Here is a 14636-nt window from a genome sequence, read left to right on the forward strand (position 1 = left end):
TGAAACCTGTACGCTTTTATTTTAACGTCAGTAGTGGTTTGTATAAAGGCGGCCTCTCTGTGTGTCCTCTGAGAGCTCTTCCTTCCTCTCTGGCTGTTGCTGATAAAGGATGCTCTGTGGAATGGTAAAGAGAGCCTCCATTTCTTCATCTTTAATGGGGCAACGTTCTACTCTCAGAGTCTGCTATGATGAGAATAAATGCTGTAACGTATACCCAAGCCCCAGGCTCACATAAGTGTTCGACAAATTGTGGTTCCTTTGCCTCTCTCTTCTCCCTTCGGAAACTTAACCCCCCAGTTCCTTCCGCATGCCCATGAGCATGTGTGTTTACAAAACCAGGAAGAGAGACCTTGACCTTCAACCACGAGGGTACCATAAGCTGCGATCTAAGAACCTGACAGTCTGAGAGCGGTATTTTGTAGAGCAGCTGTGTGCCATACGCCTGAATTTTCTTCTCTTAATTGTGTAAATTCTCATTATTATTTGAACACTGCTTTTGAGGGGCATTGCTTTTTCTGTGGTATTTTTCTGTTTTTCACGTGGATTTGTGTTTATACTATTTGATGAGAGTCTGTGGTTCTTTTCAGAATTCTTACTTTACATTTTAGAAATCTGCAAATAGCAGCAAACTACCACTCTGAGAAAAAGAACAGGTCAGAGTGATTTGTCACAGAATTTTATTCCTCCATTAAAATAAAAATCATAAGAAAATAGCAAAGCTGAGAGTTGACCCCTTTCAATTGACAGTCTCTTGTGAAACCTGTTTCATGTTTGACTGACATTCTTTAGAACATTTTCCCTGCTACTTTGTGTTTGTTTTTTCTTTTCTAATACCCCTTAACAATGAGCATAGCTTAATTTTTTTGAAAGAATATTTGAAAAATGTACTTGTGGCTGGTGCTCCCTTTTTATTCGGCATTTTTTCCAGAAGGACCAGGTCAAGTTCAGTTATATCAAAGAGAGCTCACTCGTGAAACTCTGCCATGTGTGGGGATGTGAAAGCCTTTTTCATCCTATCACTGTTTCTCAGATTTATGATATGCTTCATAATTAAGTAGTTCACTATCATTCGGCAGGCTAGATGCTAATGTTTATAATTCAGGCTTTCTTCTATTTTGGCAGAGGTGGTATTTGTTTTGGAGATTTGAGCAGACACAAAAGAAGTTTCTCTTGAAGGCAGGCACCACGGTGTTCTTGACATATCTCGTTGAACTATTTTGAAAGCTCAGTTGCACCAGGTAAAAGTGGTGAATGGCATCAAATTCTGGAGCATCCGTGCTTGCCTACACTTGAATGACCTGGCAGTTGTGAGAGCTAGGAATTAGGTCAGGGAAGGGAAGGTATGTGCTTGCTGGGGGTAGGATGAGGAGTGGGGGGCCGTCCTCTGCTCCGGACCTCAACACGCCCCCTTCTCCCTGCCCACCCTGCCCTCCGCTGATGCCCTGACAATGGGGAACAGATCTTGAGTGTGTGTCCCCACTTACTTGTATAATATCAAAGTAGCAGAGGGGAGGAGGAAAGCAAGCCTGATTGCAAGCGGTAAGAGCACAAACTTAAACCTGTGCCTCGTGCTTTATACCTTGCATTTTTCCGTCTTTGTTTAAATATTCAACCTGTCCAACCTGTTTGGGCTGAACAAGCTGGTGCTAGCAAACATCGAAACGTGCCCACTCACTGTCAACGTTTTCTGATTTGTTAAGGAAGGTGATTAGCAGCAAATTCTGTCCGTACCACCCCCCTCAACACTTACCCCTACTAAAAAGGGAACAAGCAGCCCAGAAATCTTCGCACAGGTATTTATCACACTGAATCCCCACTCGTCTGCCCTTGGCTTGGGCATGTGTGAGTGTGTGTGTGTGTGTGTGCGCGCGCGCGCGCACACACACACACACACACACACACACACACACACCGAAGAGCCTTTCTCTTCTGCTGCTTTCAGGACTTCGGGTTGATGGAGAGCTTGTTGGTCTTCCATGGGGAGAGATTTTGTATTTCCCTTACACCAGAGACTCGGTTGCATAATAGGCATTGGTATGTAACGTCAGCACTTAATTCTTCTTCGTGGTTATATAACCCAGCTCATTCGAGAGGACTGTTGTAATTTTATAGGCGGGAAAATGGAGGTTTGCGATGTTACAGGTTCAGCTAAGATTGTCAGCCAATCTCGGACCTTCCTTCCCAGGCTCTTTCTCTTCCTGGGCCCCCGTTGATCAGGCAGCATGCCACTGTCCCTTGCAGCACATCGTTTGGTTATTTGTGTCACCTCTGGCAGGCAGAGGCCCGTGTCTACCACATTCATCCCATTTGAGATTCAAGGTGACCCTGAACTTCTGCGGTCATGGACAAGGGGCTGTGTTGCCTGGCTGTTTTTTGCAGGTGACCTTTCTCTTTGGATTCATTTATGTTCATTTTTTTTTTTTCCTCTCTCACATGGGACACAACCTGATCTTGGTACCCTTCTCCTTCTTAGCTGTTTCCCCCTGGCCCCTGAAGAATACATTATGGCATCCGCTAAGTGGTGGTGACTTTCCTTTCCACCATGCCCCTTCTCTGTACCCACCACCCACAGCTTCCATTTCCCTCTTCGGCATGTGGCGGGCCATCTCAAACAGCCCAGCCTAAGCATTTCCTGTTCCTCTTTTGGAAGAGGCTGAGGAGTAGCGAACAGTGAGTTGGCACTACCTCATTGTGGAGATAGTCATCTCTTCCTCCTCTGCAAAAAGAAAAAGGATGTGAATAACTGGGTTCTGCCGTCTTTAAGAAAGAAAGCTAAAGCGAACTCCCTTCGGGGCTGGAGCAAGAAAAGGGTCTGGGTGACCATGTTTCAAGTCAGTGACAGTTAGAATGGGGGATTGCTTTGTCTATGGTTTTTTAGCCCTTTTCTGCGGAAAGGCATTCTCTGCAGGGTGGGGTAGGAGGCAGTGGTGATTGCTTCCCTCAAAGGGAATGGCTCTGGGCTGATGGGGCCATGCTGGGAATGCCAACTTCAGATGGGGCTTCCTTACCTAAGGCCGTAGACACAGGAGTCTGTCTTGGGATTGGGATCTTGGGCCATCTGGGGGAGGGGTGATGGTGGAAGGAATGGAGGGTGTTTAGCCCAGAGAAGGGGAAGAGTCCACTACAACATGGTGGCTGCTTGAAATACCTACAGGACTGTCAGGTGGGAAAGCGGTGACTTTCTGCTTATCATTTCCTGGATTAATACAGGGACAGCCCAGGCTGACTAATTGTAGCTCTGCATGAATGAGAGTTCTCTTTGGGTGAGACAGAGGTCAACACATCCAAACTCTGAGGTCTTTTGTTTGTTTTTAAGGAATCCGTGATTTTATACTGAACTATGCACTGTGTGCCTTTGTGGGTATTATACACAGGTATCCAGGGAGCCAAATAGGGTATGGAGATCATTCTACCAAATAAATTATTTTAGCAAAACAAGGGCAGGCAAAGGGAATAAAAATACAAGAGGGTTTAGGGTGTACTGATCTAAAGAACCTGGTTAGGAACAAGGTCTAGAATAAAGATTTTGCAGAGGTTGGTATTTATGTACATGGGCCAACCGCCAAGCTCCCCTACACCGTATCTGAACCTCAGGAGAGGAGGAAAGAGCAGTGAAGGGCCCTCTGTTTTCTAAGTAAACCATCAATAACTGGAGACTGTTGTACCTCGACTCTGTTCTGAAGTCAGCGGCTTCCAATATCAGTAGAGAAGTAGGGGAAAAGGAATGTGGTAGCCAGAAGGTTACCTCTCTCCCACCTGAAAGATGGCTGGGAGGTGGGGGACACTCAGGGAAACCTATCCCTCAGGCATGGCAACCCAGCTCTGTCTGTCAAGGAGGAAGTGTTTGTACTGGGTTTTTGCATGACATCAGAATGGAGAAGGAAGTGCCTTCTCTACCACTACAGGGGAACCCAGAAACAGGAGAGCAGCAATTGGGGGTCAGCCAGAACGGTACCCCTGAGTCTGGACTGGGGAGCAGCTGTGGGCCGAGGAGCAGTGGAGGTAGAGTCCAAAGGCAACTGCACTGAGCAACTAGGACCTGAACCTCTAGCACCCCCTGCTTTCAATGGAGATCCCTTAACTTTTCATTCAGTTCGATTTCTGCTTACGCTGGCCCCACCCACGTGCCAGGCTGCAGTCCGTAGGATGAGAGAGATTCTCCACTTTTGGGGTGCGCGTCCCCCTGCTGTAGGGGAATGGGAGCTTGTGGGAAAAACCCTGACGTGGGATGTGGTCTTTAAAGTCACCGCACTCATCTGTTTGCCCCTGAGCAGAGGCAGATGCAGCAGGAGGAAACTTCGCGTGAGGACTCAGGCGCACCGTCCTCGAGTCACACTGCTGTTATCGAGGACGTGGTGTGACGTGGGGTGTAGCTGGCCTGCGGGGGGCGGGGAGGGGGTGGTGCAGCATCCGGGCACTTCAGCGAGAGCGTCTCGGGAGCACGGGAGCACCGAGAGCAGCCTGCAGCCAGCGTTCCCACAGCCAGCCTGAGGAGCGCCGGGAAACGCCTCTCTGAGATGCACACCTCACAGTAGGCTGACTTCTAGACTTTTCTGAGAGTGCTGTCTTCAGTCCACGAGGCTGCTTACACCCACCATCGTCAGATCTTCCTCCACACCCAGGCACAGCTGCCAAGACCTGCCTCCTGGATCAGCATGACTGAACCTGAACAACACCCGGATTACTAGAAGGTGGCTCAGAGGTGGAACCCCACGGGGAGCCGCATGGTTGGTTCCTCGCGGACTGGCACAGGACTGGATGGACTCAGGCGACACTCACAGCTACCCACCCTTAAACTCCTGCCCCCTCCATCTGTTAGGGAGACCTGCTTTTCTTTGGCCCCAAATGTAGGTTGTGGAGCAGGGATGCTTTTGAATCTCATCCATCCCTCTTTTGGTTCTCATAAGACTGTTGGAAAAGCAAAGCGAGCACTGGTAGGAATGGGGAATCTGTAATCAGGCTGCAAAAACCTGTTGGAGCCTGTTGACGCAGTTTAGAGGGCCCCCCTCCCCCCGCAGGGCTGAGTGCTGTTTGTGTTTGGTTTGTGTTTGGTTTGTGTTGTGTACTGAAAGAGTGACCTTCCTATTAATGCCATTTGCTCAGAGGATCTAATAATTCAGCTCCTGGATTAATGAAACTTACGTAGAAATTAAGCAGGAGAAGTTAGCAAATCCTGGAAAGGTCTAGATCTTGCCTGAACTTTGTGCTTCTTCAGGTAAATGAGGCAAATTCTCTAAGAGCAGAGTGTAAACAGTGTCTGAGACCTGCCAAGAGGACACCTTCCACGGGGTGATCCTTCACACTTGTTGAGAGTTTTCCAAAGGGTTTTACCCCCAAAATAATTTTGAGAATGTTAAGTTTCATCACGTTTTTGGTTTATGTGTTTATGCCCAATAAACTTGTACAGAGTCTGCTGGTATTTTGCAGCGTGAGCCTGGGAGCGGCCTAAGGCTTATATCCAAAAGATGGTGACATCCCAGCCAGGCAGTTAACCAAGCCTGTGACCAGGATGAAGAGTTGAAGAGAATTTAACTGTGATCCGGTGGTTCTCACACTTGAGCAGGCATGAGTACCACCTGGAGGGCTTGTGGAAACCCAGGGTGCTGGACGCTGGCCCAGAGTCTCTGAGTCTGCCTGAGAACTGGTATTTGTAACAGGCTCCCGGCCAATGCCATTGCTCCTGGTTGGAGGACCACAGCTTGAGACCGGCAGTTTTGTCCCCATTTTACAGATGTAGAAACTTGTGGAATCTCCCTGGCTACTGAATGGTAGACCCAGGATATATCTGAACTGTCTCAGTGCTCAAGGCCACCCTTAAGACTTCATTGCCGTCACTTGGTCTCTCTACTGCACCCGAATTTGCTTTATCTTCTTCCCACATTCCTGCTTGCTTCTCAGAGCAAGGCGGTGCTTCAGCGGTAAGAGTGCACCTTCATTTCCAGATCTACAGGCTTAACATACCTAAGAAAGGTTAACAGAAAGTTACTGTATTTGGAGCTGGAAACGAGGAAGTTCAGGGAGGAAGAAAAGGATATGCTTTAGGAATTGGTCTGTCTCCTCTGAGTTCCTAGATTGGCGTTTCAGCTCTGGTATAAGATATATTTGTTTTAGCCGAGATATATTCAGTATTCTTACCAACAGCCCACCCTAGGTAAAATGGGTCTTCTTACACCTTACGTCTTAGAAAACAAAGGATTATAGGGCACCTGGGTGGCTCAGTCGGTTAAGCTTCCGACTTTGGCTCAAATCATGATCTTGCACTTTGTGAGTTCAAGCCCCATGTCAGGCTCTGTGCTTACAGCTGAAAGCCTGTAGTCTGCTTTGGATTCTGTGTCTCCCTCGCTGTCTGCCCCTCCCCCACTGTCACGCTGTCTCTCAAAAATAAACATTTAAAAAAATTAAGAAAATTACATTTACAAGAATATTTGAGTTGAAATCAGCCTCCATGTCAAAATTCAAAGTAGGCCCCTATCAGTACTAGAAAGTAGGGAGATTTTTTTTTCTACTTAAAAAAAAACAAAAACATCTGCAATATTTGTTTTTGTTCATTACTATAGAAACCCTCCCAGCCCCCTCCTCACCCCCGGGTGTTATGAATGGAGAAAACTTCACTCGAATCCTTGAGGAATTCTGATAAAATTTTTTCTGTAGACCATGTTGTGGCAGGATTTCTACTATTGAAGTGACATGCCACTGAAGGAAAATTCTAGAATTTTATGTAAAAAGCTTACTGTGAATGTAGATGAAGGTTTGAATGCAGAAACACAGATTAATACCAATAATGGGAGAGATTCATGTGTGTCTTCAGTATTCATCTTTCAGTGTTTTTTGTTGAAGCACTTTTACTATAACACTGTTTACTATATGATCTCATATCAAGTTTGTTCACAGTAAACCCTTAGTAAGGTAATTAATTATGACGGTATCTTGGAAGCTGAGGACATGTGTTGTTGTGATATTGCAAGTGGACAGGTTTTCTGCTTATACTTCATGCATTCATCTGTCTAGCCATTCAGCCATCTGGCAGATACTTAGATAGCCACCAGTGCTAGTGCAGAGAACGAGAGAGACAAGGTTATAATGAAACTTATCTTCTTTTTTAATGTTTATTTTTGAGAGACAGAGAGACCGACTGAGCAGGAGTGGGGGAGGGGCAGAGAGAGAGGGAGACACAGAATCTGAAGCAGGCTCCAGGCTCTATACTGTCAGGACAGAGGCTGAGGCAGGGCTCAAACCCATGACCCATGGGATCATGATCTGAGCCAGTCAGACACTTAACAGACTGAGCCACCCAGGCACCCTGAAACTTATTTTCAATGGAAGCCAAGGAGATGGTCAAACAAGTTGAAATACATGGTATTTTCAGTTTCTGGTATGTTCTGTGAGGAAGGTAAAACTGGGTAGTGGGCTCGAGGGCCTCTGCATGAATGGGGTAGGACACTTGCCGTGAAACCTGAATGACCCGCACCAGCCCTAGAGTTCTGGGGTGGAGCAGCCCTGTGACCAGACTAGTTGAAGGAGTTTGAGGAACCCAGAGAGAGCTAGTGTGTCTGAAAGGGCCTTGGGGTCAGAATATGCCGCCAACATATGAGGTCTGAGAAATGGGCACAGGCTAGATTTAATTCTAGGAATGGAGCTGTCAGAGGCATTCAAGCAGTGGAGTGGTATGGTATGATCCATGTTTTAGACGCTCACTCTGGCTGCTGTGTAGAGAAGGCACAGGAGAAGGGCAAGAGGGAAATCAGGGAGGTCACTTTAAAATATAAGACCAGCAGATGGAAAATCCTGTAGAAGTGTTTTTGCAACACATCTATCCATGTGTTACACATGAATCCTTGTGCATAAATCTGTGCACATTTGTTCAATTCTTAATCTTCAAGACAAATTTCTAGCAGTGGAATTACTTGGAGAAAGGGCACACATATTTAAAATTCTGCTCCCTGTTGCTCAGCTGCTTTGTAGAAAGGTCGTTACCATTTTTACTCCCCTCAGCAATGCGTGAGAGATGCAGTTTGCTGAACCACACCAAGACTGCATATTTCTCATCCCTGCCACTCTGGAAAATGAAAAGACAACTGCTCAAAAGATGTAAATTAAGGGCACCTGGGTGGCTAAGTCAGTTGAACGTTTAACTCCCACTTTGGCTCAGATTATGATCTGAGGATCGTGGGATCAAACCCCACGTTGGGCTCCATGCTGAGTGTGGAGCCTGCCAGGGATGCTCTCTCTCCCTCTGCCTCTCCCCAGCTCCCTCACTGTCTCTCTCAAAAAACAAAACAAAAAAGATGTAATCCTCAAGTGTAGCATGGTGGAGACATGCCTCGATGGCAGTTTGAGTGACAAAGTCACAGGGATCTTAGTTGGAAGTGAAGGTGTGACATCACCGAACCCTCACACCACATCGATTGCCGTTCCTTCCGATCCAACATGGCACAGAGGATGTCCGCACACCGGAACGCATCCCAGGGTTAGTAGTGACCAGTATCAGTCAACAGAGTTGAGAGCAGAGCCTGAGGGAGCCCACTGAAGGAGCTGGCATTGTCCAGTGTGGGGAAGAGAAACTTTGGAGAAACACTGCAGTCGTGAATATTTGAAGAGCTGCCATCTAGAAGAGAATGTAGACCGATTCGATGTTGCCCTGGGAGGATAGATGGACGTTTAAAAGAAGGATGGGATTTTTGACTCAACATGGGAAAGATGGCTGTAACAATTAGCATCGCTAAAAAACAGAGAAGTCCTGGTTGGCGGCAAGTGTTCGAGCAGAATGAAATGGTGATCTCTCCAGCCGAGTGGGAGGCTGGAGAGAGAGCATCTCAACTCCCCGCCAGTTCTGAGAGCATCTCAACTCCCCACCAGTTCTGAGGCCCGTTGTTGTTTACTGATCCTCAGGGTACATGGAAATAAGAAAAACAAACCCAAGCCTTCTAAAGAAGAGACGCAGGCTTGCCCCTCCCCACCCCCAGCCTTCCTCTCTTGGCCACACTCTGTGGGGAAGAGGCCATTACTGGCTCCTGTTGGTGACACGCCCCACTTCCTGTGAGTGTTCAGGAGGAAGCGGACAGTTAATGTTGCCACTCCTGCTATCAGAGGCCAGAGCAGAAGGGAAGGGGTCAGGTTAGGGAGAGTCTTAACTGCAGATCACATCCAACTTCAGAAATGGCTGAAGCTCCCCCGCTCTGGCAGCTGAACTACTGACTGAATGGAGTTTATGAGCCCACAGCTGTTGGTCACCTTGTTGGCTGAATGGGCAGATTGGAAACTCCCCATGTCTTGTCAACCAGAGATGTAACCCTGGAATAAAGGAGCACACTTGAGCTTTGAACCTGTGGCTCCAGCGGGCTCAGTCCTCAGTCGGAGAACTGGAGTGGGTCGATGTGTTCAGCAAAGGCGTACTCGCCACCAAGCCCTTGAGACTGCTTTGATCTGGTCTCCTCTTCCTGCCTGTAGCAGCTGTGCAGTTCAAGGGCAGCCCCAGTTTTTCAGAATAAGACAGAGGCAGAACCAGAGGTGGGGAATGATCTGTTTCTGACCAGTGGCCCCTTCATTTTCCTGTTGACGTTTGGCTAGAGCTCAGTACCAACCGCTAGGCCTTGGACTGTGGTCACTCAGGGAGGTGGTGTCCAGGGTCAGGCTGGAGCCCTGAGGTGCCTTCCGGTGGTCCAGAATGCAGATCAAAGGCTTGGCCTTAGGAGGCAGTCTAGGGGGCAAAGCTCAGACTCTGAAGCCAGCACACCTGGGTCTGTCCTGGTTGGGAGGGTCCCAGGCATGTCAGCTTCTCCACACCGCACCAGCCTCCTCTGCAAAGTAGAAATGAGAATCTGTAAACTTCCCACCAGATAGGTTCTCACCACGTGCCCACTACTGTCCCTCATCCTCTGCTCTGTGAAAACTGCTTCCGTCACAGATCTCAGATCTGGATAATAAGGATCACTCTATAAACGTGCGGATCATATGATAAAAAAGGTGGAGCTCAGCTAGTGAGCCACCTACAGTTAGTTGTCAGTCTCAGATTTCCTGTATTCTCTGTGGTTTTTTGTGGCCTCGTGTTACCGGGCACAAGTAACCTGTCAGCTGTAGAGAAGGTATTCGTTTTTAAATTAATTTTGAGTGATTTATTGAAAGGGTTTGGTACTCATTTACATATCTTAGTATTTTTCATACTTCCTTAGTTCTTAGGTGCTTTAACACATTTTTTTACACTTCTAGAATTGGAATATGCAATACAGTAAATATCAAAAGAAACTTGCCAGCCCTTTCCTTTTTTCCTCTCAATGCTGATAGTAAGTGATGGTCTCTAAATCCCAGTCATCTTGGAATGAGGGAGGAGGGCTACTTAGGACAGGGCTATTGGTAGGAGCGCCTGGATGGCTCAGTCTGGTAAGCTTCCGGCTTAAGCCCAGGTCACAATCTCACAGTCTGTGAGTTCAAGCCCCACGTCAGACTCTGGGCTGATAGCTCAGAGCCTGGAGTCTACTTCGGATTCTGTGTTTCCCTCTCTGCCCCTCCACTGCTTGCACGTGCTCACTCGCTCTCTCTCTTTCTCAAATATAAATAAACATTAAAAAAAAAAAAAAAAAGGACAGGGCAGTTGGTTCCCCAGAACTTTCCTGAGGCTTTATGTGACCAAGAATTAATAATAAATCATCCTTCCCTGATAATATTAGCAAGGAATTATGTGGACATGGGCATGATGCTTGTCTGTGTTTTTTTCCATTTTCTCCTGTTAGATCTGCTTACTCCACCACAGTGACACCCCTCAGCCCCCACCCAGAGAACAGAGGCTCGGCCTGAGGCCCATCTTCTCCGAGTCTAAGCCATATCCAGCCTGCTGGTGGATGGCTCTGTGGGCTGGGGGATAGACGGTCAGGGGCGAGTGTAGGGGCCCTCCACCTCCTAGATTATGTCTATAGAACCGGAACAGGAGGCACCCAGGGTCTCACCCCCACACACCCAGAGAAAAGAGGATTCACAGGTAGTGTGGGGCAGGGTTGTGGGGGGGTGGGCACGCACGCAGCCACGTCATTACACCGTCGGCCCACACGCCTTCATTGCTGCCACTGCTGGGGGTTCACAGGCTGCTTAGCCTTGTCCTCCCCCAGCCTGTCCCCTCTGAAGAAGGCACAGCCCAGAGGGAGCTGAGCTGAGTTGTACTTCTTTCTAGAGTTGTGACCAGACCATGTATGAAAGCTTTGCCATCTTTCCCATTTCCTAAGTGCTTCCCCAGTAAGATAATCCTGTGAAAAGAGCTATTTCTAAAAAGCTGGTCTCCATTCCTCCATCTGGCACAGTTTAACCCCAAAGATGATGATGGTGATGACGATTGTCATTAGGAAAACCAAACCCTTGATGTCACAGAGTAAGGAAATTGAGACTGACTGTCTTTTTGTAATCTCTTTCTCTCCTTATAGGCCTTGGGACCTTGTCCATAGGGTGTTTGTTTTAGAACTTGATAAAGTAAGGTCACTTAAATCAGGTCACCTATAAAGCTCCCTTTTTGGAGCAGAGGTACAGACTATGTGTAATGCTTTCTTACATGTGTGTTCCTGGCCCTGCAGATGTCAGGATTGCAACATGCAATTTACTCAACCCATTGCCCCCGCTACTCTCACAATCCATAAATCCATGTAATATCATGAAAGACACAGAAAGTCTTTCCGGTTCACTGCAGACATTCCTGTGTTAGCACTTCTCAAATTTGACCCCCAGCGTGCCTCCGAAAGCAGAAGAGAACACATACCACTGGCATTTGTGAGGTGGCAGATGCAGAATGATGGCTTGATTTAAGAGCTGGCCAGATCTGGGAGTTCTTTATTCTGTAGCATTGTGTGTCCGAAAAGAGTACCTTTCGTCTGAACAAGCAGACCTGGCAAATCGGATGGTCTTTTATCTCATTAGCATCCGTGAAGTTCATGAACGTCTTCCAACAGACCGCAAGGCACTGAGCGCCATTTTTGGATAGCGCTTGTGAGAGCTTCAAGGAGGGGTTCGGGGAGATGATATAAAGCTTTAAAAAGAGAGAAATCACTGTATAAATTACACTCCATACCTTAAAGAAAATGTAGGTACCAACCCCTAAATATATAATACAAAAAGTTAAAAAAAAAAAATAAGCCAGCTCGGTTTTTTGCTAAATCACATTGTGTGTACGTGTGTTTGTTCTTTCCAGACATATGAAGATTCATGAGAAGGACCCTAACAGTGCTACAGCTACGGCACCCCCATCCCCACTGAAGCGCAGGCGGCTGTCCTCCAAGAGGAAGCTGAGTCATGATGCCGAGTCAGAGAAAGAAGACCCAGCACCTGCTAAAAAGGTTCTCACTGCTCCCGGCACAGATGTGCCTAACCACTGGACTCCTGGCAGAAATACCTCTGCCTTTATTTTCATAGTCTGGGGACTTGGCAGACATCCATCCTAAGCTTTTAACCTGTGTTTTCCCACACTGTTTTATAAGGTGTCTGCAGGAAAGAGTACCCGTGTGCACTTCTCTGTGGGTCCCCCTACCTGAGCCCCAAGAGATGAAGAGCGTGTTTCGTAGCTCTGTGCTTTTTTGTTTCTCCAGCTGGAGTGGAAGCTTCATATGTATTAGGGGCTCTTGTCCTCACTCTTTGATTCTCTGTACCTGTCAGATACTAGGTGCTCCATAAACGTTTATTGAATGGATGAGTGGGTTGAAGGTGGATGGATGGGAGCGTTCAGTGAGTGTTGTGTGAATAAAGCACTGTCAGTAGCATCCTTAATCCCTAGGAAGGCAGCCTCCTTTTCCTTTTAGATTTGGATTGAGTATTGGCTTCTCTTCTGAAGCAGACCCATGTGGGAGACCACCTTCCTGACTTCACTTTTTTCCCTTTCCCCAAGATGGTAGAAGACGGGCAGGCGGGTGACCTGGAGAAGGTGGACGAAGTGTTTCACTGCCCAATATGTTTCAAGGAGTTCGTTTGCAAGTATGGACTGGAGACCCACATGGAGACCCACTCAGATAACCCACTAAGGTAGGAGAAAGGGTGGGACACAGCTGTACTCTGGAAAGCTCTTTTTCCTTCTGTTTCTTTCTGGCCTATGACCTGTCCTTATTCCCCAGTCCTCCAAACTGGGCTAATGGGATTTAACTTGAGTTTGATGACAGCAAGGCAGCTAGTAAGGGAGGTGGATGGTGCAGGGAAGAAACCAGGCTGAGAGATGTCACAAGGAAGAAGTGGCTGTAGCCACAGGGTGTGTTCATCGAGGTTCACTGCACTTCCATTTCGCTGCTGGGAGGGCCCTTGGAGCCTTTGCTGAGAGTCCACTGTGCACAGGGTGCCCCGTCACAGGGGGCTTTTGAGCATCAGGCACATTGTCTGTAACACAAAAGGTGTTGCAGCCCAAGTGATTGTTAGCTTGTGCAACAGTGTGGTAAGGACGGAAGGGCATGCCAGGTGCTCATCCATGTTTCAACTGGATTGGTAGCACAGAAACCTGAGAAAGCAGTTTGGGGTAAGAGGAGTTCTGTTCTGCTTCGTGCAAGACACTCAGCCTAACGTGAAGGCTGTCACAGTAAGATAGTGAGACATGATTGTTCTGCTGTTCTGGGTTCCATTTGTGGTCTTTGCTGGCTCCAGCTTTCCTGGTTCTTCGCCTGCCCAAGCAGAGAAGGTGGATGGTGATAGGAGTTTCCAGCAGTTTTCAGGGCAGGGCCGGGGACAAGGTGGACTTGGCCTTCCTTCCTTATCTTCTCGGAGAACTTCTTCATCAGGGAGAAAGTCCTGTGTTCTCCGTGACAGGTCTGGAACATTTTCCTACAGAATTGCCACTTTTAAAATGCTACTGCCACAGTTTCTGAGCATTGAAAAGAACCAGGTGCCATAGGGGCGCTAGAAGACTTGGAAGTTGTGGCCTGCAAGGCACAGACGAAGGTTCACCCAGAGCGGAGGCGAGCGCCTCTGTGCCCGCAGCTCTGGGCTTCAGAAGGCAGCTTGGGAGCATGGAAATCTGGACACCTGTCTGACTCACTGACGTATGGGCCAGATTTCCTTCCTCAGGACAAGGCATTTGGGTGTGATTTGGGAGTACAGAAGTCTGACCAGGTTGAAGGCTTCTGTGTTGTAGGAAAAGCCTAACCCTATGGCGGCTTAAAGCCACGTCAGACGATTACACTTAATCACATCAGCTTGACATTTTTTCCATTAGGGGGGAAAAAGAATCCATGAAAAGTTTAAACTGCTGAGCAGTTGAAGTGCTACAAAATGTCTTTTCATAACTCCCCCGTCTTGGGGAATTGCAGACCGCGTAGGAGAGGGCAGGGACTGGTGGTCAGAACCCCTGGACCCCATCCTACTCACATGGGGCCTGGATCAGCTATATTTGAACCTTGAAGGAGAGCTGGACCAGGTAGTCCCTGTGTTCCCTTTCCGGCCTTGAATTCTAGGGGTTGGTCTCTTTAACAGCTGTTCTTTTGTCTACCAAGAAAAAGCACTTGGCTCTTCCTTTTGCGGGCCCTCTGGTCCTGAGAGATTTGGGAACGTTAATGGTTTCATTAGCATCCGCAGCATCCCCAGGATGTGGGCTTGTGGTAGGTGGTGAATATTGAAATAGTTTTCTCAACCGAGGACCTGAGCAAACAGAGGAGAAGTGACCAGACAGGCGAGTCGTGGGCAGAGGC

At 47.8% G+C, this 14636-nt stretch overlaps 1 protein-coding gene across 4 annotated transcripts in view; it reads left to right on the forward strand.

Annotated features, from left to right (window-relative positions):
* Positions 1-14636, forward strand: part of RREB1 (ras responsive element binding protein 1) — a 133129-nt gene that overhangs the window by 82844 nt on the left and 35649 nt on the right. For all 4 annotated transcript variants that reach the window (XM_047102717.1, XM_047102721.1, XM_047102718.1 and 1 more), the window contains 2 exons: positions 12167-12311; positions 12857-12990. In XM_047102717.1, the coding sequence (XP_046958673.1) occupies positions 12167-12311; positions 12857-12990 (279 nt within the window). The remainder of the gene's footprint in view (positions 1-12166; positions 12312-12856; positions 12991-14636) is intronic.

This window comes from Lynx rufus, unplaced genomic scaffold (assembly GCF_022079265.1).
Source record: "Lynx rufus isolate CCGP_SWC_20201006 ecotype Redwood Valley unplaced genomic scaffold, mLynRuf1.p SCAF_6, whole genome shotgun sequence".
NCBI classification, from domain to species: Eukaryota; Metazoa; Chordata; class Mammalia; order Carnivora; family Felidae; genus Lynx; species Lynx rufus.